The sequence below is a fragment of the Nematolebias whitei genome, chromosome 22, assembly GCF_014905685.2.
Source record: "Nematolebias whitei isolate Nwh7 chromosome 22, NemWhi1, whole genome shotgun sequence".
Taxonomy (NCBI): domain Eukaryota; kingdom Metazoa; phylum Chordata; class Actinopteri; order Cyprinodontiformes; family Rivulidae; genus Nematolebias; species Nematolebias whitei.
Window position 1 is genome coordinate 23,245,540 of NC_056519.1, and position 26,023 is coordinate 23,271,562.

At 41.1% G+C, this 26,023-nt stretch overlaps 1 protein-coding gene across 1 annotated transcript in view; it reads right to left on the bottom strand.

Annotated features, from left to right (window-relative positions):
• The window catches only part of LOC119428337 (anoctamin-4), a 136,933-nt gene extending 134,394 nt beyond the window's left edge, over positions 1-2,539 (bottom strand). The window contains exon 1 of the mRNA XM_037696010.1: positions 2,350-2,539. Coding sequence (XP_037551938.1) covers positions 2,350-2,539 — 190 coding nt within the window. The remainder of the gene's footprint in view (positions 1-2,349) is intronic.
• Between the last annotated feature and the right edge of the window lie 23,484 nt (positions 2,540-26,023).

Consider the following 26,023-nt stretch of genomic DNA (forward strand, 5'->3'; position numbering starts at 1 on the left):
CTTTCCACAGAACAACTGTGTCAACTCTTGAAACTGTGCCTGCAGTCAACCTACTTCACATATGGGGAGCAATATTATAGGCAGAAACATGGGTGTGCTATGGGGTCTCCAGTTTCTCCTATTGTTGCCAACCTGTACATGGAGGAGGTAGAAAAGAGAGCCTTGACGTCCTTTTCAGGGACACCACCAAGTCATTGGTTCAGGTATGTTGACGACACCTGGGTTAAAATTAAATCTCAGGAAGTCCAACATTTTACTGACCACATCAACTCTGTGGATAAATACATCAAGTTCACATGAGAAGATGTAAAAAAAATGGCAAGATGGCTTTCTTGGACTGTGAGGTCTCAGTCTCTGATCGAGGACATTTGCAAACTGAGGTGTTCCGCAAACCCACCCACACAGACCAGATCCAACATTTAAAAAAAAAAGAAAGACAAAAAAGAAAACTGAAAAAAATCACACAAAAAAAAAAAGAAACTGTCCAGATGACCTGACTGAAAAATGTTGGATTTTATACCTGGATTATTGAGCATGGACTTTGTTATACTTCTAAGTATAATAAAAATAGGCAATCATAGTTTCCTTACATGGTAGGAGGTGGCTGGTTTATATATATGGCCATGTTGGTGGCCATATTGGATTTTGCTGTGGAAACCCAATTTTTTATTGTGACCTTTCATTCACCTAGATGTAGCCACACACAAAAATGGAAGTTGGTACATCACTTATTTTTGACGTTATAAAGCCGAGAAAATGGATGGATGGAAGAACAGACAGACGGAAGGATGGATGAATGTAAAGAAGGACAGACTGATGGAGGAAAGACAGATGAATGGGTGAATGGATAGTGATGATATATGGATGGATGGATGAATGGATGGATGGATGGATGGATGGATGGATGGAAGGATGGACAGACAGATGGATGAATCAAAGGTTTGTCACACAACAATTCGTTGAATAGTCTGCTCTAAAACAACGTTTGGACATTTTCTAAACACAATTACAGCCTCAGTTCATGTCGTTAGTCCTGTTGAAGCTTCAACATTCAGATAACCAAATCATTTTAGTCTTATTAACCCACCATGCGGTTCTACACTTTTTAAGAGAAAAAAAAAAAGTTGCATCATAAAATATGAAAATGGAAATAATTAATTGAGAAACTATAAGCGAATTAATAGTTTATTATTCAATAATGGTCAATCAGGTCATCTGGACATAATTTTTTTTTTGTGGAAAAACGTTTCACCCTCTATCCAGAGGACTTCATCAGTCTGAGGAGTCCCAAGTAAACTGTTTTCACCAATAAGCAGTGTACTCTTTTAGTGGACCAACCAGTTTGCTGCTGATAAGATGGTTTCTGGAGGCTGTCCTGTCCCCCGTCGACTCCTCCCAGACAGGCAGCCGCAGCCAAAGTGGTTCAAGACATCAAAGTTCATGCTCAGTCATCATGTCAATCAGTCTGAGGGACTCCTCAGACTGATGAAGCCCTCCGGATAGAGGGCGAAACATCTTTCCGCAAAAAATATACTGTCCAGACGACCTGTTTGACCATTATTGGATTTTGTACCTGGATGATTGAGCATGAACTTCAAATAGTTTATAATATTAGAGGTTCACAGTTGGACCATTCTGTCAGTGGAAAGCCACCATATCCTTGTTTTATTTGTCTTCTTTAATTTATGCAGTTGCTTACATTTAAATAATTACTCGACAGTTATTTCAAGCACAACTTCAACTAGAAGAAATGTTCAAGGCAAATTTCTACACAACCTGTAATGTTTCCAAACTCAATTAATAATTGGATGCAATAATCATGATGATGATATTAACTAAAATATTGTGTTTATTATTTATTCTTTAATCAAGGAGCCTCTCTGGGACCTGAAAAACAGCAGTAAATACAAGAAGCAATGTTCACCTTTAAGTATAATAGAACTAAATGGTCTACTGGCTAATCATTCCAAATAATAAATATGTTGAAAGGCGTTTCTTATTTCTATCATTGTCACTTTTTACACATTATGAATCAAAACCAGGTACTTTTTCTTCCTTCTCTGGGTTTTCTCTCAAATCTCAGCCAGACTTTCATGACAGCTCAGTCCATCACATGAAGGAGAACACACTTCTGCCTTGAAGCTATTTAACAAGTTATGGAAACATTATTAATAACTTCTCATTTGCTTCTTCACTAATATCTGCGTCCAAAACAAGCAGCTGCTGGGAGTTATCCATAATTTATGATCAGATGAATGAATTGAGCATTTGTTGAACATGATGAAGAGTCAAATTGGAAAAAGTGAGCATGCATCTGTTCTGTCTTTACTGTGCTCCGGGTGTCTTTACCTGCAGATCCAGAGGAGAGGCGCGTGGCTGCAGCTTGGTGGGGACTCCCCGAACAGAGCCGGACCTCCTCCTGACGCTGCTCCGGACTCTCTGCCACCTTGCTGCAGCCGACGTGTTCGCTCCCTGCCTGGATCTTCATACCTGTGCTGATCTGCTGCTGGACTCCTGCCTCCTCATCATGACCCAGCATCCTCCTCCTCCTCTTTCTCCTCCTCCTCCTCCTCCTCACAGCTTGCTCATATCATTACGCATGATGGTATCTGCTTCCCTCCCCACTGTATTCGGGAATCTGAGAGCTGCATCCACCTCCATCCCCATCAGTCCAGCCTTCTCCCGGCTCGTGCTGCGCGTTCATGTTGCAGTGTTTTATGCGCGGCCGCGTCGCTTATGATGGAGTCGCAAAATGTGTAAATGATCACGGGACTGTGAGGACAAAGCTACATATTAACTACACGCAGACTGTGTGAGTTTAAGAAAGTACAGTATAGTGGGTTGTAACTCTTCTCCTCCTTCCCCAGGTCCCCTGTTATCTTCACTGCAAATAAACCTCTTTAATTCTTCAAGAGCCTGTTTGGCTCAGTGCAGTTACTACTCCCACAGGTTTTGTGCTATTTTAACAAATCATACATCAAAACATTCAGCTGTAGCTCATTTTACATCCTTCATAACTTTTGATTAATTTTTAACCTGGTACTACTACTTTCACATTTAGACCTGGTTAAGGTTCTTTCAGCTTCCTTGCACAAAATTTTAAACAAAATTCAGCTAGTTCAGCTAATTTCAGCTGTTTTTCGGTCCTTTCAGCTTCATTCTCCTAAAATCAACATGTTTGTGCTTCTTCAAACTTATTTATGCTAATTTATGCTTGTTCTGCTCCTTTCAGCTTATTGCTGGATGTTTCAGCCATTTCTGCTATTTCAGTTAGCATTTAGCTGTTTTCATGCTAATTTCATCTTTATCAGCTAATTCCACATTTTTTTGCAATCATTTAAACTTTTGTCAGCCTAATTCAGCCAAAACATGTTCCTCCGACATCCTACTAGTAATTGAAGCTTCTTTCTGCTTGTTTTAGCTACTATTTAGCTGTTTTTAGCAAATTCCTGCTTTTCGCAGATAATTTCAACTTTATTGTGCTAATTTCTGCCTGTTTCAGCCTTAGTGGGCACACTTAAGTTTCCTCCACTTCCTTTTGAAAATTTAAGCTTCTTTCTGCATTTCTTTAGCTACTATTCAGCTGTTTTATAGAGAAACTAGGATAACTCTGCCATTTTTTATAGCTATTCAGATAAAACTTGGCATATTGGTAGATGATAATGATCCCTAATAGACTTTGAATAAAATCAAAAAATTCAGCTAGTTCAGCTAATTTCAGCTGTTTTGTGCTCTTTTCAGCTTTATTCAGCTTACTTCAACATTTTTGTACTTCTAACTTATTTCTGCTAATTTCAGCTTGTTATGCTCCTTTCAGCTAATTTTTGGAAGATTCAGATATTTCTGCTATTTCAGCTACTATTTAGCTGTTTTATGCTAATTTCAGGTTTTTCAGCTAATTCCACATTTTTTAAAAATCAATCCAACTTTTTTCAGCTTAATTCAGCAAAATCATGCTCTACCCACTTCGTTCAAGTAACTTTAGCTTCATTCTGCTTGGTTTAGCTACTATTTAGCTGTTTTTGTCCAATTTCAGCATTTTTCAACTTTTTGTGCTCATTTTTTCTTCTTCCTTCAGCCTCATTGGGCAAACTTGATGCTCTTTCTGCTTCCTTCTGCTAATTTAAGCTTTTTTATGCTTCTTTAGCTACTATTCAGCTGTTTTAAGATAACTATTGAGCGATAGGCATTCACACATGCATTTTAGCAGGAAATGCAATTTCTCTAGTTCCATTATTGTGATTAAAACATTTACTAGAAACAAGCTTTCTTAAATTTAAAGCAGTGGTGTAGTCTACATTTTTGTAGTGGGTATACTGTGCTTAGTTCAAAGTACGCCGGTTAGTACAATGTAATCGTCAATTGATTTAGATTTTTAAGCATACTGAACATTTCCACATTCATCTGATGCTTATATTTGAATAAATGTACAACAAACTTCGTACAACAGTTGGCTTTGTATTATAAACATGTTATATAATTTATAAAACAGTATCAAAGCAAAAGTTCAAGTATTAAGTAGTAAGTACAGAATTATACAATAATTCGCTGGATAAGCGAATGTTATTAACAAGTGCTGCATACAGAGATAGATAGTTACGGAAGCATTTAACAGCTGTTTACCATTTCAATGACGTGCCAAATATGTCATGTATCACTGGGTACTTTTAAGTGGATATACTGAAATTCTTGAGCTTTTCTAGTGGGTATATGCCCTCGTATCGCGTAGACCACACCTCTGGTTTAAAGCTACTAGGAGTAGAAGTAACAATACTGTACTCAAAGTTTTTGTAATCAAGTAGATTTTTTGGGGGTACCTGTACTTTTATGAGCATTTATTTCAAGTGTGTAATTTTACTCAAACTTAAGTACAGTTTAGACCATGCCATCTACTTTGCTACTTTTAAAAATCAGAAGTCACTACTGTATGGCTGCAATTTGAATTAATATCCAAACTGTTCATCTGCATCTTTGTAGCCAATAAGGCTCTCAGATCGCGAACGTGCCAATTACCTATAACATAAGCAAAGGACGGGCAGCACGGTGGCGCAACTGGTAGAGCTGCTGCCTCTCAGCGAGCCGGTCCTTGGTTCGAACCCCAGTCCAGGGGCCTTTCTGGGTGGAGTTTGCATGTTCTCTCCGTGCATGCGTAGGTTTTCTCCGGGTACTCCAGTTTCCTCCCACAGACCAAAAACATGCATGTTAGACTGATTGGTAACTCTAAATTGTCCCTAGGTGTGAGTGAGAGAGTGAATGGTAGTTTGTCTCATTTGTCTCTTTGTGTCCCTGTGATGGACTTGCGACCCGTCCAGGGTGTACCCCGCCCCTCGCACAGTGATTGCTGGACATGGGCACTGACGACCCCCGTGACCCAAAATGGAATAAGCGGGTAAAGAGCTGAGAAACGTCAAAATTTGACGTTTCTCAGCTCAAACCTTCGCTCTGAGAAACGTCAAACACTTAAACGTTAATAACTTCGGCTAGGAAGGTGCTACGCAAGCTATGTCCAATTTGTAAATGTAAATAATGAATCTTCATCATACACCAAAGTTAGTAGTGGAGTTCCTCAGGGTTCAGTGCTATGACCAATACATCTTATATTGGCTTCCATTAGGTAATGTTATTAAACAGCATGGGATAAATTTTCATTGTTATGCTGATGATACACAGTTATATTTGTCCATTTAACCCAATGAACCCAATCAGCTACTTAGACTACAAGCATGTCTAAAAGACATAAAAACCTGGATGACCCTTAATTTTCTTTTTTTTAAACTCAGACTAGACTGAGGTTTTGGTTTTTGGACTTGAGCATCTTGGGAATAAAAATGTCAGTCTTTCGCCCTCCTTGGATGGCATGTATGGAGTTTGCATGTTCTTCTTGTGCTTGCGTGGGTTTTCTCCGGGTACTCCGGTTTCCTCCCACAGAAAAAAAAACATGCATGTTAGGCTGCCTTCAGGCCCAGGCCTCCCTTGCAAAAGAGATCTGTGATCTCAGAGGAATTCGTCTGGTTAAGTAAAGATTAATAATAATAATAATTAATCTGTCCTCCAGCTCTAATGTGAAAAATCTTGGTGTTATTTTTGGTCAGGACGTCTTTTATCCCCCACATTAAAATAATTACCAGAACCGTCTTCTTCCATCTGCGTAATATCGCTAAAATGAGAAACATCTTATCTAAAAATGATGCAGAAAAACTGGTTCATACAGTTATCACATCTAGACTGGACTATTGCAATGGTTTGTTATCTTGTCACGATCCGGCAGGGTGGTGTAGAACTCATGTGCAGGAGGACCGGATGGCTCAGAGACAAAAATGAGAATTAGTATATCTGCACTAACATAACACTGAATGCTGACTGGGGCAGCAATAATTTATCAATACCCCCTGGGTATAGATAGAGCAGGTACATGGAGGTGGACAGACAGAGCAGGACCACGGATCATGACACCATGGAAGGACAATGCTCAAATATGTTGGGTGGGCAGCATTCAGACTAAACAATGGTTGCTAATGAGACAATCAGGAACACCTGCAGACAGAGAATAGAACCAGCTGAGATCATCACATGTACAAATACTTCCTTAAAATGTCTTCAGTTGATCCAAAATGCTGCTGCCAGAGTCTTAACTGGAGTTAGTGGGAGAGATCATATCTCTCCAGTATTAGCTTCTCTCCATTGACTCCCTGTCAAATCCAGAATAGAATTCAAAATTTTACTACATTTTACCTACAAAGCTCTCAACAACCTAGCTCCATCTTATATTAGAGATCTTGTGGTTCCATGTTTTCTTAACAGAGCACTTCGCTCTCAGACTGCAGGCTTACTTACGGTTCCTGGAGTTTCCAAAAGCAGAATGGGAGGAAGATCTTCCAGTTATCAGGCTCCTCTCTTGTGGAACCAACTTCCAGTTTCTGTCCGTGAGGCTGACACATTGTCCAGTTTTAAGACTGGGCTTAAGACTTTCCTTTTTGATAAATCCTATTGTTATGGTTGGCTTGTTATACTGCTATAGGATTAGACTACTAGAGGACAAAACTGACATAATTTCCTTAAATGATTTGTTAAAACTGAATAATTTTCATTTGATACTATTTCTATCTTCACATGTGATTCTTGACCTGCCATTGTGTATCTGTTCCTCTCAAACCCAGCCGGTCGATGAAGGTTTCTTCCTCATGAGGGAGTTTTTCCTTTCTACTATCGCCTTCATGTTTGCTCAAGATGATAGTTCTGTGATGGAGTTAAATTCAAAGCAGTCTTCTCCTCAGATAAATAATATTATTAACTTACTTTATATATATACTGTAAATATGAATGTTTCTGTTCAGCGTCCTGAGATGACTTCTGTTGTGACTTGACACTATATAAATGAACTGAATTGAATTGAACCTTTCTTGTGTCTAGATTTAGCCACACACTAAAATGATTGGAAAGTTGGTACCTCACTTATTTTACAAGTTATCAAGCTCACAACATGCACAGACTGATAGAGGGCATTTCCAGTTCGCCCTCTTCGCTTTGCATCAAGAGACAAAAACAATGGACTGGATCACCTCTCTTATCTCCAGCTCCCAACCTTGGCAGTGCACTGCTGTGAACTGTGTGAGGATATCTCTTTACCTTGAAGGAGCTTTAGCTCAAGGGAAACAGCCCAGATATGTCAGATAATAACTCAGCTACTGCAGAGATCCTTTATATTGCTCCATATTCACAAGTGGAGAGTTGCCTAGACTCACGTTTGTGATGACTGAGGCTGTTTTTGTACCAAAACAGTTTGCTGGTTTGGGTGTGTTCAGCTGTACATCTTTTCAGGATATTGAACAGCAGTTATATTTAGTTTTTTTCTTTGAGAAAAAGGGTGTCTATATCTTTGAAGAAAGTGTTTTAGAAAACGCGTAGGGGTTAGGAGATCACTAAAAGTCTCTTTTTGTCTTCTACTTTTGACCACAAGTAAAAAATACTGCCAAAAAACAATGTAATGAAGTTAAAAGGAGAAAAAGTTGTTAAATATTATGACAAGAGTTATGCCAATGTCCCTCGTTGTTGAGGGACATAAAGAGCAAATGTTTTTAGTTTTCTAGATGAGTAGAACAAGAACTGAACAGGAAATTACATTTAAACTTAATGTTTTTGTTGCAAAATATTTTACTCTTTATGAGTTACACTGTGTAGAAGAGAAGTAGTTTTTTTCATTTTAATTTAGTTTTTTTTTTATATATTGAGGAAAATGTTCCATCCATCCATTATCTTTTTACCCGCTTCTTCCTTTTTGGGTCACTGGGATCACTGGTGCCCATGTACAGCTATCACTGTGCGAGAGGCGGGGGACACCCTGGACAGGTTTCCAGTCCATCACAGGGACACAGAGACAAATGAGACAAACAATCACTCTCTCATTCACACCTAGGGACAATTTAGAGTTACCAATCAGTCTAACATGCATGTTTTTGGTCTGTGGGAGAAAACCGGAGAGAAAACCCATACATGCACGGAGAGAACATGCAAACTCCATTCAGAAAGGCCCCAAGGCTGGGATTTGAACCGGGGCGACCTTCTTGCTGAGAGGCAGCAGCTCTACCAGCTATGCCACCGTGCTGCCTGAAAAAGATCCAATATGAGATATTTAAAAATGGCAACAACTTTCAGTATCTGGTGTGCACCCCGTGTGCTGGAACACCTTGCAAAAAGATCTGAAGCTCTCGACTTTGACCTCTAATGGATTTTAAATGATTGATAAGTGCATGGCAAAAACCAACGCAGACATGTTCTTGTTTTTAGTATTTTACACCGCTTAATAATGTATCTGTTTTGTTTTAATTTCTTATATTTACTTTATCATTTTATATGCTTTTTACATGATTGCCTATTGTTGTTTGTACCTCATCTGTGTTCTTTGTTTAAAACAGATCTCTCTTGTAAATGAATCCTCGTGGCTCAATGACACTAACCTGAAGAAACGTTGAATGAATGAGGGGTTCATTGTCTTGCTCAGGGACACTTCAATGTGCGACTGCTGGTGGAATCGAACCCCCAACTCTCCCACTTGAGAATGACTGCTGTAACCACTCAGCCGCAGCTTATACCACTTTGGTAGAACCACTTGTGTGCTTAGGGTCATTGTCTTGCTGCATGACCCACCTTCTCATGCAACCTTCAGTTGGTTAGAAGTTTTTCTGTGGTCCTTTGTGACCTCGCTGACTATTCCATGCCTTATTCTTGGAGTGATCTTTGTTGATCCACCACTCCTGGGGAGGGTAACAAAGGTCTTGAGTTTCCTCCATTTGTACACAATCTGTCTGACTGTGGATTGGTGGAGTCCAGACTCTTTACAGAAGGGTTTGTAACATTTTTCAGCCTGATGAGCATCAACAACTCTTTTTCTGTTCCGCCACTATGATGTGGCAACTCAATTTTTGATAGTTACTTTTCTTTATAAGGTAAAGGTGCCAAGATGGGATAGAGATAGGGCAGCCGACCTGGGACCAGAAAGTTGTGGTTTGTGGTGTCTCTGAGCAAGACAACTAATCCCTAATTGCTCCTTTACACTGTGTGGGAACATACAGTGATGACTGTATGTTAGATGCATGCTCAATAATCCAGGTAGAAAAATTAAAAAAAGTTAAATCTGGTCCTCTGGACATTCAAAAAAAAAACCCAAACAAAGGAAAACAACAAAAAAATGTAGAAACGTTTCGTCTCTCATCCGTGAGACTTCCTCAGTCTGAGGAGCTGTATTCTGGGCCTTCCTGAAAGCAGAGAAGAAACCCAAACAGGACTCCAGTCAGCCAACAGGTGAAAAGGAGGAACCCAGACCCAGACCAGTGGTCATTCCATATGTTGAGGGAGTATCAGAGAAACTGAGACGTTTATTTTCTAAACATAACGTCCCAGTGGCTTTTAAACCCCAAAATACATTACGGCAAAGACTGGTTCATCCCAAAGATCCAGTCCCCCGGCACAAACAGAGTAATGTTGTGTATGCTGTTCAGTGTCAGGAGGGTGATCAGTCTTACATCGGGGAAACTAAACAGCCACTGGCCAAAAGGATGGCCCAGCACAGAAGATCAACATCATCAGGCCAGGACTCTGCGGTCTACACTCATCTCCAGGCCAGCGGTCACTCTTTCAGGGATGAAGATGTTCACATCCTGGATAGAGAGGAACGATGGTTTGAGAGAGGAGTAAAGGAGGCCATCTTTGTGAAAAGAAACCGTCCATCATTAAACAGGGGTGGAGGCCTCCGGGTTCAACTGTCCCCCTCTTACAATGCTGTGATTGCTAGTATCACTCAGCCCTCTGTGAATAGTAAACAACCATCAGTGTGCTAATGATCCATTGTTAGACTGATGGTCCTTCTTGAGCATGTGATCAGCTGGTTTTGGTTGTCAGCAGAAAAACTGGTTGATCCACTCTGAGAAGGTGCTATTTAAGAGACTGAGCTGAAAACAGCACCTCAGACTGAGGAAGTCTCTCGGATGAGAGACGAAACGTTGCTACATTTTTTTGTTGTTTTGCTTTGTTTTTTTTTTTTGTTTTTTTATGTCCAGAGGACCAGATTTAACTTTTTTAAATACAGTGATGACAATCTCAGACTTCCCTTCCCTCCCTTACATCAATGTGGAACCACACACCAGAATGGGCGTTGGAACCAATTTTTTTTTTCCAAGGTAACCTGCTCACAGCATAGACGGACAGAGGGTTGTTCCAATTCCCCCTTTTCAACATGGAACAAAATATAAAACTGAAAAGCTGTGCAGGCATGTGTATCCACAGTCAGTACAATATTGAGCCTCCTTTTGAACCAGTTACAGAAACAAATCCCTTCAGGTTCATCGCCGTGATCTTAGGACAACTAACTACCGGAGGTTTCGTTCATCCTTGCTGACCAAATTGCTGCAGCTTCTTCAGGTTGGATAGATGCTGCTTGTGTCAAGCAATCTTTAACTTAAACCAGATATTCTCAGTTGGATTGAGGTCTTGGCTTTGACTGGATTATTCAAGGTCATATAACTAGGTCTTCTCAAACCCTTGGAGTGTTGCTTTAGTGGTGAGTTCAGGGTCATTGTCCTGTTGGACGATTAACCTTTGTCCTAGTCTCAAATCTCTAGAAAACTGTTTCTTTGAATAAGTTCTCTATATTTTCTCCATCTAGCTTTTCTTCAACTCTGACCAGCTTCCCAGTCTGCTGATGAAGAACCATCCTACAGTATGATGCGACCACCACCATGCTTTACTGTGGAGAATGTTTTCTCAGCACGATTAGAGATGCTAGGTTGGTCTTGATGGCCAAAAAGTTAGATTTTAACTTCATTGGACCATGGAACTTTTTTCTACTGTTTGGGGAGTCTACAAGATGTATTTTAGCTAACTGAAACATATGTTTGTTTTTTTTACATGAAGCAATAGCTTTTTTCCTTTAAATTCCTCCATGAAGCCCAAATGTGTGCAGCTTATAGTAGTCCTATGGACAGATGGAAACTTTTGAACTCATGTTGTGGCTCCTGAAGGTAATTATTTGGGCTTCAAAGCAAAAGGTGGTGAATTTACTTTCTATAGCTCTGGGACTCTCTGAATGTAGGGTTTCTGGGGTCTTGTCTTACATGTTGTGTTTTCCCTCATGTTTGCCTGTCACCCCTCAGCTTTTCTCCTCCTGTGTTCCAGCACTGTCACACCTGTGTCTAATCCTAATCACTGCAGGTGTCACTCATTTCACCTTGTTAGTGTCTGTATATATTCAGCCCCTTGGTGTCTTGTCAGTGTCTCTGGATTGTCCTTGTACTAAGGCTTCATGACCTGTCTCTCCTCGTGTCCTCCTTTAAGTAAGTTAGCTGCCCCGTCAGCATTTTGTTTTGTTTATTTAATTAATAAACTATTTTACTTATTTACTGGAGCCTCATTCATCTTCCTGCGCTTTGGGTTCTACACACGGAAGCCGATCATGATACTGAAGAAGGTGCTAAAATACTTCCCATCCCTGACTGGCACAGCACTTCATCTGATGCCATTTTGTTCAGTGACCTTGCTCCGGTTGAGTAGTTTCTCCAATTCCCTCTTCACCTGGTTGGCTGTTACATGAAATCCAGTCTGGGACATGGGGGATGATGCAAGGTTCATGATGCAGAGAGTGTACGTGCTGGATCAGGAGCATGAATGGGCTAGTGTCTTCTGCTGTGGTTGGGGCGGTACTCTGTATGTGATCAGGCATTGTTGCTCAGGGGAACAATCCTGAGCAACTGTGCTGTGAAAAACCACCTGCAGCTCTGGGCTCATGGAAAGAAATGCTAAGAATAAAGCTGCTGGAAAACTGGTTTGGCTCATTTGCCAGTTGTACAATCTCCTCAGCTGCTTCATCCACCTATCCAGCTAGTGTTTTTTCTCATCCACCTCAAGACTTCTCTGACTCGTTTTAATGTTCGGCCTCTCTTCAAGCTAGGTACTATATCAGAGGTGCAGACGACCTGCCTGGATCACACAAGAAATTATTTGTCCTTGGATGCAGCCCGAGGACTTGAGACTCACATGAAACCTGTTGTGGGTCAAGAGCAACACCTTTTCTAGCTCTTACATAAAAATAAAGGTAGGCAGAGATTTCCAATTGGGATGGACAGTTTTCAGCATAAAAGTAACGTAAAAATGTAAATGTAAAAGTTTTTCTTATTTCAAGGTGTTTAGTGGTCGGTGCTTGGTTTTTTAATGTTCAAAACGTATGAATGTACCTCACGTGAAAACCGGCAGTGTTTATAGAGCAATAAAAAGGAAACATTTCGCAAATCTTTGATTTAAAGTGGCATAGAGATAGTAAAGAGGTCTGAACACATAACAGGTGCGCAATTCAAATAATAAATACGGGTTGACCTCAATCAAAGGAATAATGGTTCTTGGCAATGTTGTGATTCCCCTCGCTTGAATGAAAACACAAAACTCAGTCGGTTAAAATCACAATTCTGTAACGTTTATTTCACGTTTGTGAACAATAAACAACAGTGTGGAATTATGGCAAGGATGAAATTTGAGCGCATAAACCAATAGTATTATTTCAGGAAGTGAATGATGTAAATAGTTTTAACTTGGAGGAGGGATGTTATCTAAATTTAGGACCAATGTTAAAATTTATGTAAACTTTATCTGAGGTTCATAAAAGAACGTCTAAAAACTTAGTTGGCACTGAGAGTCATTCCCCCGTCACAAGGAGGATGGGTTTTTCCTACCAGGAGATGTCCTGTCCTCATTACCACAATGGATATGATGCGAAAGGAACCTGTGGTTCACACCGTCCCTCTTCAGGACCGTGTTCCGTCCGACAAGGCAGTGCCTCATCGCCGCATCATTCTGGGGTGTTTCTGGGGACTTTCTCCATTTCAGCCGGCTCAGCCCCGTCCGAGATGAGGAGGACCGGGGGGAAGCCGGGCTCGCAGCAGCTCAAAGCCCGCTTTAGGAAAATAACAAGACTCTAAAATCTCCTCCCCATGCGTCTCAGTTTTGCAACCAAAAATAAAAAGGGGGGGGGGGGGGGTGTCCTATGCAAATTGTATCCAATCAATGCAACTTACCAACAGTGGGTGTACACCAAGTTGCTTAAATTAATTTTGATTAGATAACTCCTCCTTTCAAAGTTTAGAGGAAAACAATGACATCTTTGTTAACCAGTAACACCTTGTTTAAAAAACACCATTTTCTTCACAGATGTACATTTTGGGATTTTACACAATACAGGCAAACAAGAGGTGGTCTGTCTAATTGACCCACTTCATTCTCTGCCATGGCTGGTAGGGCTGATCACACGATGCTGCTTTCATGACCATTGTTCTCCAGGGGCCTTGTGAATTATCACACCATCCTGTGACCAGAGTGTCATCATAGAAACAAACACGTCTTGTGTCCTCGGGATATGGTGAGGTTCAGAAGTTTTTCTTTGACTTTTTGGAGAGGCAAAGTCTATCTTTCTCAGTAATGAGAGTTGATTAGCAAAGGGGGTTAATTAAGTTAATTACCATAGTCATGTTCTCTCTGAGGACAGGATGTGCTACATCATCCTGACTCGTAGATTAGCAAAGATGGGGTAAAAGAGTTTAGTTACAGTCCCTGAGGACAGGATGTGGACTTCTCTGAGGGATGTTGGTGGAAAAACTTGAATAAAATTGCAAATTGTAAAAGTCATAGCTTGGCTCAGTGATACTTGTTGAGGTGGTGCACACTTAGAAGATGAAACAATAAATGTTTTAACATCATTGAGCAAAGTTTTTGTTTTTGGCATGGTTATAAACCTAAAACATAAAAAGAACAAAAAAATAAAAACACCAATGGGCTTGGAGGGATTGAAAAACAAGAAAATATATGTGGAAAATGATGTTTCGGTGGAACCGAAGGAAGTAGGAGGAGCCAAAGCTGATGTTGTGATTTTCATATTGCCACACCTGTGAGGATGACTTGTTTTGACCATCCATCCATTACCTTTACCCGCTTCTTCCATTTCGGGTCACAGGGGTCACTGGTGCCCATATTCAACCATCACTGTGCGAGAGGTGGGGGACACTCTGGACAGGTCTCCAGTCCATCACAGGGCCGCATAGAGAAAAACGAGACAAACAACCATTCACTCTCTCACTCACACCTAGAGACAATTTAGAGTTTCCAATCAGTCTAACATGCATGTTTTTGATCAGTGGAAGGAAACCGGAGTACCTGGAGAAAACCCCACGCATGCACAGAGAGAACATGCAAACTCCACACAGAAATATCTCTAACCAGGATTCAATCCAGCAACCTTCTAGCTTAGAGGCAACAGCTCTACCAACTGAGCTACCGTGCCTGCTTTGATTAATTGAAACAAAGTAAACTTAGACGCCTCTGATTTGTGTCTTTTTGTGTAAAATTGTCCCAAAGCTGTGGTTTCAGGCATTTTAAAGTGTTATGTTCAATTGTCCTGTCGCGAAGCAGAGACGGGGATATGGAAATAATACAGTATATAGTGTCACCTTAGTGAACAAGGACACAACTGGCCACCACCATTGTACCTAGTGGTGGATAAAATTGCATCATCTCTCCTTCTAGTGTAAATCCTACACACTTGAATATCTCGCACCAAAACCTATGGTTATTTGAATTCCCTGTTCAATTACCGTCCAGAAAAACACTCATCTCAAAAACTACAAACAATCACTCTTCGTGTCCCTCAGTGATGGGGGACTTTGGCGTACTACTTGTCTAGTAGTTAGTCACATGTCCATTATCTCATCCGATCAAATTTAAATACAAGCATAGAAAAATAGCCCACATCATCACACATGAGGCCAGTGAATGGAAGGAGAACGAGACAAAATAATTATACAGTAAGATTGTCAGCATCTGTTTCTTTGGTAGTCTTTTATTTTATTTTTGTCTATATTATATTTTTGTATTTTGTGCTTTGTTCTGCTCTGTGTTCTCTCTGTGTCATTAATGTTTTCTCTCAGATTGCTCTGCTCCTCTATTTCTGTAACAATTTTTAAGTCCTGCCCCTTCTTGCAAATGACGTGCGGTAATAAGGCTGGAGGAAGTTGGCTCTTCCGTTTCCTTTTCTGTTTATCCGGTGGCCCAGGGCCACGTAAGTCATGAAACTTGCTAGAGAGGTGGAGTCTGGCCAGATGGAAGACTGTCTAAAGTCTGGGGCACTGACATTGATCTCCAAAGAGGACAAAGCTCGTTTTTCTCTCCTGTGATCCTACAGTTCGGCAGCTATAAAACACATAGATTGGGAGCATAAAGATTAAATCCAGGTTTTCTGTGCAAGTGTGATCAGTACAAGTTCACTGGAGTGTGGTAACAGATTTCACCAGATTCAATGCATCTTCTCCTCCAAATAAAACCCAGCTGAGGTAAGAGCGTTTTAACGTTTGATACTTTACCACTTGTTGCATTAGACAAATCAGCTGCAGCTGCTCATGTGCACTCTGCCGTGTGCTTAGAGAGGATTCTGCTTTACGCAACTACATTTTGTCACTGAACCATTCTACACTTTGTGCTCTACTCTCACCATTTGTAGAGCTCTGCACATTGCACCTTTTCATCAGTAATTGCTTCAAAATATCTGCTGTGGACAGTGTGTGTTTTTTTATTTAACAGAAGAAATACTCAATGTACAAAAAATACACAAAAAGTACAGTGACGATTAAAGTCAATTAATAAAACATGTACTATAACAGGAAATTAATATTCTTTAAAAACAACAAATTGGAAACTTGTGCATTTCTTTTGCTCTTAAACTCTCTAAATTTATAAATGAGGTCATTGTGTGTTGAAAAGTGAGTAAGTTGTAGCCATTTTGTTCAAAACTTGAGCAACACACACTTTGGCCAAGATTATAATATGATGTCATGAGCCACTGTCAGAGTTATGATTCAGCTACTACCACAAACAACTTTAGCTTAAAATATTTTTAATTTACTGAGTTATAGCCATTTGTGTGTTGGCAAGTGTTGATTGGCTGTAGCAGCCATCTTAAATTGAATCACCTCTAAAAGTTTATCAGTTGTAGTTGCACATTGAATGATTATTTCCTAAAAGTTTAAAATCAATCCAGTAGTTCATGATATAATTTGCTAACAGACAGAGTGTAATGTAGTAAATGGTTAATGGTACTGGTCAGTGCTCAGAACATGTGATGTAAATCCATCTTGGCTACAAACTCAAATTTTTTTTGTCATTGTCATTTTAATTTATATAGCACGTCTAAAAACAACACTGTTGACCAACGTGCTTCACAAAAAAGGAAATCAGCAATAAAATAAATGAAAGATGAAACATTAAACACCTCAAGTGTGATAAAAAGTTAAGAACAAACTGAAACAAGGAAATAGCACACCTCTGATGGAGCTCAAACTGAACTTGAATTCAAAGTCAGTATAAAGAAGTGAGTTTTTAGGCAGGATTTAAAGGACTGTACACACTCTGCAGAACAAATATCAATGGGCAGGAAGTTCCCGGGTCTGGGGGCCACCACAGCTAAAGCCTGATTCTACGGTGGCCCTGAGGTGTAAAAGAATATTTGAAAAAACAGAATTACAGTTGAAAAACAAAACAACACAAGAACATTTGGAAAAAAACACATTACATTTGTATATTTGTACATTTGTTGTTGTTTTTTTACTTTATTAACAACAAAAAGCAGAACCATGTAGGATCATTCCTACTATTCAGTACCCTTTGAGTCCCCAAGCCATAATGTGGTACATTTTGCTTAAAGGTGGGCTATTTTTTTTATTAATCTCATCTTATATGTTTGACTTCCCTCCACCATAAAACACAACCATATGTACACAAGATGAATTGATTTAAAATAATTACATCTAATTTTAAATGCAACTTGGCTTTACTTCCATGTCCCTTTTCATGCTTCCTGAAATCGTTACAATTTTAAGTAGGGACGCACAACATTGGATTTTTGGCCGATATCCAATATGCCGATATGTTAAAACTTATTTGGCCGATAACCGATATGGATATTTTTACTATACTTTCCTTTGTCAGAACATATTCCTCTTATTTAGGCTTATTTGCTACAAAAAATGTGCAGCACTGTAAGAGGTGGTGACATATTCAGTAACAGCCATCTGATATGTATAGCACTTTAACTTATAATGAAAAAGGTTAAATGTTATTTATTAGCATTAGTCACCTGCGATGCTGTTTCACTTGTGGAGGCTTGTTTCAGGTTCCTATAGCTGCAGCGTGGGATCCTCTGCACTCTGTGCATGAAGGACAGACTTTTTAAGTTCAAAGTTTTTGTCTATCCATTGTGCTATAAGACTAATCATGCTAACGGGGCTAAGACGACGTCCAAATGTCTGGTAAAACTCACCCAACAAGTCGTGCTATCGGTTATTAGCTTCTCAATGACGATGGAAATGACGGTTTGTAACTCTGGTAACGTTACGCCGGAAAAATATCTCTGACTGGGGATGATGTAGCGAGACTCGACATAGTCCATAAAACTTCAGAATACGACATCCACACCAACAAAAAATAAAACTTCCACACGCCGACATTTTGACTTTTCCTCTCCGCCGTGACATCGGGTAGGCGCATGTGACGTCATTGTGCTGTGCTGCCACTGTAGGCAAAAACAGTGCCTTTTATATCAGCGAGTTATTTTAATGGAATGGCCAATGTCCGATATATAACTTTAACGCTAATATCGGCCGATACCGTTACTATGCCAATATTGTGCAACCCTAATTTTAAGTAATTTAAAAAAGTCCATCCATCCATTATCTTTACCCGCTTATTCCATTTTGGGTCACGGGGGTCGCTGGTGCCCATGTCCAGCAATCACTGTGCGAGGGGCGGGGTACACCCTGGACGGGTCGCAAGTCCATCACAGGGACACATAGAGACAAACGAGACAAACATCCATTCACTCTCTTATTCACACCAAGAGACAATTTAGAGTTACCAATCAGCCTAACATGCATGTTTTTGCTCTGTGGGAGGAAACCGGAGCACCCGGAGAAAACCCACGCATGCACGGAGAGAACATGCAAACTCCACCCAGAAAGGCCCCTGGACCGGGGTTTGAACCAGGGACCTGCTCGCTGAGAGGCAGCAGCTCTACTAGTTGCGCCATCGTGCTGCCATTTAAAAAAGTCATTTTTTTAAAATAATTTTGTAATGGTACTGTTTATAATCATTCTCATCCAATGACTTTTTATATCAAAATATTTTTAAGCATAAATTAAAAATAAATTGAGTCCCTGAGTCAACTGTCCATCCTGTTACTCTAAAATACCTGTCACCCCGGTTTGGCTTAATGCAATTCTGTTTTTTTTCAAATGCGTTTTTCAAGTGTATTTTTGTTTTGTGAAATTCAATTCAATTTTTTCAAATATTGTTCATTTACACCTTAGGGCCACCGTTTGATCCTCCCTTCGTTTTAATTTGGCCTCGGGTTCACTAAAAGTGTTCGACTGCAGGATCGCTGTGCTCTGTTTGGGTTCTGGCTGCGTGTCAAGCCGTTTAGAACTTTAAAAGTCAGTAAAATAATATCCTGATGCATGCTCAATAATCCAGGTAGAAAAATCCAAAAAAGTTCAATCTGGTCCTCTGGTCCACCTCAGACTGAGGAAGTCTCTTGGATGAGAGACGAAACGTTTCTAGATTTTTTTTGCTTTGTTTTGCTTTTGTTTTTTTTGAATGTCCAGAGGACCAGATTGAACTTTTTTGGATCAGTAAAAGAATCTTCAAATCAAGACAAAAAGGCACAGACAGTGAGCGTAAATCAGCTAAAACATGAGTGATGCCTTCTGGTTCCTGTTAAAAAACGAGCAGCAGCGTTCAGGACTACCTGCAGGTGATGGAGAGAGGTTTGTTCCAAACCAACAGGGAAAGAGTTGTCCAGTCTGGTGGGGATGAAGGCACGGAGAACATTTTCAAGGCCTTTAAGAGGAATATGAGATTTTGCTTTTGGCTATTTGACGTAACTGATAAAAACTGTTTGACAACTGAGGATATTTGCTTATCATGTTTAAAAGAACTGTTGAAAAATACTCCAAGATTCTTGACCATGAAGCAACAATGAGGAGCAGCAGGACCGAGAATTTCACACAGGAGTCTGATTTCCAGATAAAACAACTTTTGTTTTCATTTTAGAACAATATGTGTAAAACTGACTGAATTATAGCCATTTATTTGGCTGTGGCAGCCATTTGGAATTGAATCAGCTATAGATGTACACACAAACATCTGTAAGTTTTAATCATTTCTTTTAAGTGGTTCACAACACATTTTGTTAACAGACGAACACATGCACACACAGACGCAGGCTTAAATCTAGTCGTGACAAAATTGTGGATTAAATTTTGACCTAATCTGCAATGAAACATTTCAAATCCTTAATGACAACTTGCATAGTTTGGAAATAAAATAAACAATTGTCAATGATGAATTTCTGCCAAGTAGAAAAAGGTTATGTGGAAATGCACATTGAAGGTCTCACAGAGAGAAGCGGGAGGCCCTCCTCCAAATAATGAACTAAAAGTAGATTGCCTCAGGACCAGATTGAATTTTTTTGGATTTTTCTACCTGGATTATTGAGCATACATCAGGATACTAAAAGTAGAGCTTTGGATCAGGATGTCAGAGCTCTGTGCTGCCATAGAGCAGTGGTAGAGTGAAAATCTGCTGGTTATTAAGCTCTGCATGAGGCCATAGCAAAGAAGTTGTTAACTAAGCAAGACTTTAAATTACATCATCCCCAAAACCCCTTCAGGGCTCACAAAGACTGGGAAGGAGGACACAACTACCAGTTGAAAATACACAAATGAGAAGAGAATCCATCCATCCATCCATCCATCCATCATGGACTAGATGATGGGTGGGGTGGAATGCCTGTGGCTTTGGCAGAGCAAGGCAGACTATTGCAATAGCCATGACTCAAAAGAAATTTAAGTTACATCTTACTGGAATAGTGCCGTAAAATTATTTTATGATAGCAAATTTGCTTCATCCATCCATCCATTTTCAGTCCTTGTTTTTTCTTGTTCAGGCTTGCACAGGTGAAAAACAAGAACGAGGTGGAGTACCACCTGGACAGGTTTTAAGAACAGAAAGTTTTAAGCCAATCATGCTCATGCCTTCAAAAAAGAAAACAGCAATCACTGGACAATTGCACAAAACACTTCAAGCCAATACTTAAGACTCCTTCTATCGCAGTGACATGAGCCACTGAACACGGCGTACAGGGAACAAGGCAACGTGCTTGTCCAGCATAGGCTAATAGCTAGCTAAACGAGTGTCTGTTTATAAAAATAATTTTCCAGACACACACACACACACACACACATACATATATATATAAGCCGCTGCCTCTCAGCGAGAAGGTTGCCGGTTCAAATCCCGGTCCGAGGGCCCCTCTGGGTTGAGTTTGCATGTTCTCTCCGTGCATGCGTGGGCTTTCTCCGGGTTCTCCAGTTTCCTGCACAGACCAAAAACAGGCTGATTGGTAACTCTAAATTTTCTCTAGGTGTGAGTGAGAGTGAATGGTTGATTGTCTCGTTTGTCTCTATGTGTCCCTGTGATGGACTTTCGACCTGTCCAGGGTGTACCCCCGTCCCTCGCACAGTGATTGCTGGTCACTGGCACTGGCGACCTCCATGACCCAAAATGGAAGAAGCGGGTAAAAGATAATAGATGGATATCATATTGTAATTAATTAATAAACATTTTAAAACTAAGTGAGAAACTGATCTGGTAAGATGACGCTTGTACATTTTTTTTATTATTTTTTTCTTTTTACTTTCAGCTGTTCCCTCTTCAGAGGTTGCTATAGCGAGTCATGAATAAAACTCTTTTCTTTACTTTAACAACTTAACTGCAACAGATTATTTGCCCTAACTTCACAGTTATAGTCTGATTATGAGTAAATGTGTTTATTTTTGTGTTTTTTTGTTCCTGTTTCTGATGCAGATATAGCTGCCGTCATCACTGATGATGAGAGTTTGTCAAAACGTTTACCCTTTTGGCTTCATCTTCCTCTTCCTGGTGTTGAGTGCCATAATCTTCATGCTGTATAATGGGACCATCGCTGATTTGAGAACCTCTAAAGGAGCACAAGTATCTGTTTTAATAAAACTTTAATTCTAAAATCACATTTCAATTTTGTTATTAAAAGCATTTTGAGTTTCTTCTTTTTTTTTATACAGATAATCTTATCTCAAGACCAAGCTATTGTAAGTTCCAAAGATTTTTACTTCAAAATGTGTTAAATTTATGATTTATAAAAAATTTAAACAGTTTTAATGTTGTGAAGATTCACATAATTTCACATTTAAACTTAACCATTCATGCAGCTTCCTTCAGCTGAGAATAGAAAGCTTCAGGAAATCTATCAGAGCAGGTTTTAAACAAATTGCAGCATCACAGACTTCTGCATTTAGTTACTTGAGAAACAACAGAGAGCGAAGAGGGAACGTCTGTTGGAAACAGCAACATTGTGCAGCACTGGCACTTTACTGCTGGTTCTGTCACACAAACCATCCAAAAATATAAAGATAGTAGAATAGAGAAGTGAGATAGTAGAATGGAATATTACAGTATACCTGTCATAAATGGTGTTTTAGAAGTCGAACCCAAGGTTGCAGGCAGGACATTGAATACTCCAAATGTCAAAAATCAATATAATTTATTAAATAAATATGCTGACGTGGCAGCAAAACTCACATTTGCAGGTGATCATGGGAAACACAGGGAGCAAGGTTGGCATTAAGAGACAATGAGCAGCTGACAAGGAGTGAGGAACACAGGCTTAAATACTCACACTAATGAGGACAATGACAATCAGCTGGGAACGATGACAGGTGGCAGCAGGAAGAACACATTGAGGAGTCAGGACAGGACTAAGACACAACAGAAGAGGGGTCCAGACACCAGATAAACACAAACCCTACAGTACCTCCCCCCCCAAGGACATCACCTGACGTCTCCAAGAACCCACCCCAAAAAATTTGGGTGGGAGGAGGGGGTAACTACCAGGATGTAGGGCACTAGGGGAACACACTAGGAGGAAAAAAACAAAACATAAACCGGCAGGGTGGACATGGGAACTGAACATAAAAGGACAAAAACACTAAAACGGGGTGGTTAGGTGGTATGAGGACTGTCCATTGCGGAACCATCTCTCCCAGAGACGACTGGGAGCTCGTCTATAATGTGGACGTGGTTCTGGTGGACGGCCGGGAGGCCGTTCAGCATAGGGCAACAGGTCCTGTGGGCTGCTGATGGACACCCTAAGGGACAATGACCATTCGACATGTACTCAGAGGAATGGAGGAACCATGGGTTCTACAGGTGTTGCCGAACCCAGGGAAACTGCAGCAGTTACCGAGCCCAGGGAAACTGCAGGCGGTTTAGCCATTTCAGGATCTACAGCAGAAACTGCAGGAGGGGGCGTAGCCATCTCGGGAGCTGCAGGAGGGGGCGTAGCCATCTCTGGGGCTGCAGGAGGGGACGTAGCCGTCTCTGGGGCTGCAGGAGGGGACAAAGCCGTCTCTGGGGCTGCTGGAGGAGACAAAGCCGTCTCTGGGGCTGCAGGAGGGAACATAGCCGTCTCTGGGGCTGCAGGAGGGGACGTAGACATCTCTGGGGCTGCAGGAGGAGACGTAGCCGTCTCTGGGGCTGCAAGATGCAAGAGGGGACGTAGCCGTCTCTGAGGCTGCAGGGGGGGACGTAGACATCTCTGGGGCTGCAGGAGGGGACGTAGCTGTCTCTGGGGCTGCAGCAGGGGACATAGCCATCTCTGGGGCTGCAGCAGGGGGCGTAGCCATGTCAGGGGCTGCAGCAGAGGGTGTAGCCATGTCTGGGGCTGCAGCAGGGGGCGTAGCCATATCAGGGGCTGCAACAGGGGACGTAGCCATCTCAGGGGCTGCAGCAGGGGGCGTTGATTTGTCAATGGTCATCAAGGCTGTTGACTCTTCTGCTGACGTCAACCTGGGGACTTCTGCAGACCTTGAGACCACCGTGGATGTGGAGACCACATCAGGAGCTGCTTTGGTAGCTGTGAGACCATCCGTAGTCGTCGAAGCATTCCTAGTCATCAAAGCGTCCATAGTCGTTGAGTCTTCTGCGGACGTCAAGCTGGGGACCTCTGCGGACGTCGAGTCTTCTGTGGACATCAACCTGTGGATCTCTGTGGACGTCGAGTCTTCTGTGAACATCAACCTGGGGACCTCTGCGGACGTCGAGTCTTCTGCGGACGTCAACCTGGGGACCTCTGTGGATGTCGAGTCTTCTGTAGACGTCATCCTGGGGACCTCTGCAGATGTCGAGTCTTCTGCGGATGTCAACCTGGGGATCTCTGTGGACGTCGAGGCTGCAACAGACTCTGGATTGGCTGCAGCAGACTCTAGACCGGCTGCTGCAGACTCTGGACTGGCTGCAGCAGACTCTGGAGACTCTGGACCAGCTGCAACAAACTCTGGAGACTCTTCGGATGAATAATGGTGAGAGGCGTCTGTAATGATAGTTGTTATTAAAGGATCAGCCACTAGGGGGTGTTAAGGAAATCTGTATGTACATTAAAGGACAGAAGAAGAAAATTATAATAAAAGGAGCTAGCTGAAACTAGCATAAGAACCAGCTCTTGATGTTATATTCATTTATATGAATACAAACATTACATGGTACCAGGAGTGGGGTCGAGAACAAGAAGCAACACAATGACGGATGCAATAAAACCACCAAGTCCGTTGAAACTGACTGGAAACGTAGATGCAAGTTGGAGGGCTTTTAAACAACAGTTCATGCTGTACATTGTGGCTTTCGGAGTGGATCGGCTGGCAGACGAAAGGAAAATAGCCATGCTGCTCACCATCGCCGGCACAGAAGCTATAGAGGTCTTCAACACATTTGTGTTTGCTCAACCTGAGGACAAAGATAAGTTTGACGAGGTTGTGAAGAAATTTGACGAGCATTGTTTGTTGAAGAAAAACGAAACTTATGAGAGGTACGTCTTTCGCTCACGCTTACAACAGCAGGGTGAGTCATTTAATACCTTCCTCACGGACCTCAAGATTAAAGCTCAGTCCTGTAATTTTGGTGACCTCAGAGATTCAATGATAAGAGATCAGATAGTGTTTGGAACTAATGAGAAGAAACTGTGGGAGAAAGTATTGAGAGAAACAAAGCTAACATTGGACAATACTATAAAAATATGTCAAGCCAGTGAGTTAGCACGGCAACATGTACTCAGTTTTAGTGAGCCTGCCCCGGGAACAGCACACCAGGAAAACGAGTCCATCAATGCAGTGACGAAAAGAAAGCTTTGGAACAAATGGAAAAGTAATGACGCTAAGAGCAAAAGCAATAGTGAAGAAGCGTACAGTTGTAAAAGATGTGGTGAGAAACACAGACCAAGACAATGTCCTGCCTTTGGAAAAAAATGTGCAAAATGTAAAGGGCAAAATCATTATGCAAAAATGTGTCTCTCCAAGAAAAGAGGACAAGAAATCCACACAGTGCAGGAAGACACAGATGGCAGTGATGCATACAGTGAAACATCATACATTAAAATGGTGTCACACCATGAAGAGGCCAGCACAAAGTTTTCAAAAATAGACGCTGGTCAAACTGTAAATATGGTCACAGAAGACAAATGGACTGCTCCACTGTTGGTTAATGGGACAGTAGTGACATTCAAAATTGGCACAGGTGCCAAAGTTAACTTGATCAGTGAAAAGGATTTTAATACACTAACGGAAAAGCCAAAAATACATTTAGAAAAAGTCTCGCCTCTGAGGGCTTACAATAACCAACCAATACAAACAAAAGGTGCATGCAGACTGAATGTAATAGTAAAAGGCAGAAAGCATAACCTTCTGTTCACCATTGTGCCTAATGGGCATGAGTCACTTTTAGGTGACAAAACATCTGAGGACCTAGGACTGGTCAAGATGATATATCAGATTAATGCTGACAACCTGGAAGTAATCAAACAAGACAAAAGACCGGAGCATCAACAGCTTGAAGGAAGTTCGGACATTGTCGGTAAATTTCCTTCAGTCTTTAAAGGACATGGAACATTACCTTACGCTTACAAAATTCCGCCCAAGGATGACGCCTTACCGGTGGTGCATGCACCAAGGAGAGTTCCTGCGCCACTCAGGGCTGGACTAAAAAAAGAATAGGAAAGAATGACTCAAATGGGTGTCATTGAACGAGTAGAGGAGCCTACAGACTGGGTGAACTCCATTACATGTGTCAAGAAAAAGAACACAGGTGCTTTAAGAGTCTGTCTTGATCCCAAAGATCTTAATGAAAATATTAAAAGAAAGCATTATCAGATTCCAAAAAGAGAAGAAATAATGAGTGAAATGGCAGGAGCCAAGTTTTTTAGCAGACTGGACGCGTCACATGGTTTTTGGCAGTTGAGGCTGGTCCCAGAAAGCAGCAGATACACTACCTTCAACACTCCATTTGGGCATTACTGTTTTTTGAGACTTCCATTTGGTATTAAATCAGCACCAGAGATCTTCCACAGAGCAATGGAGAC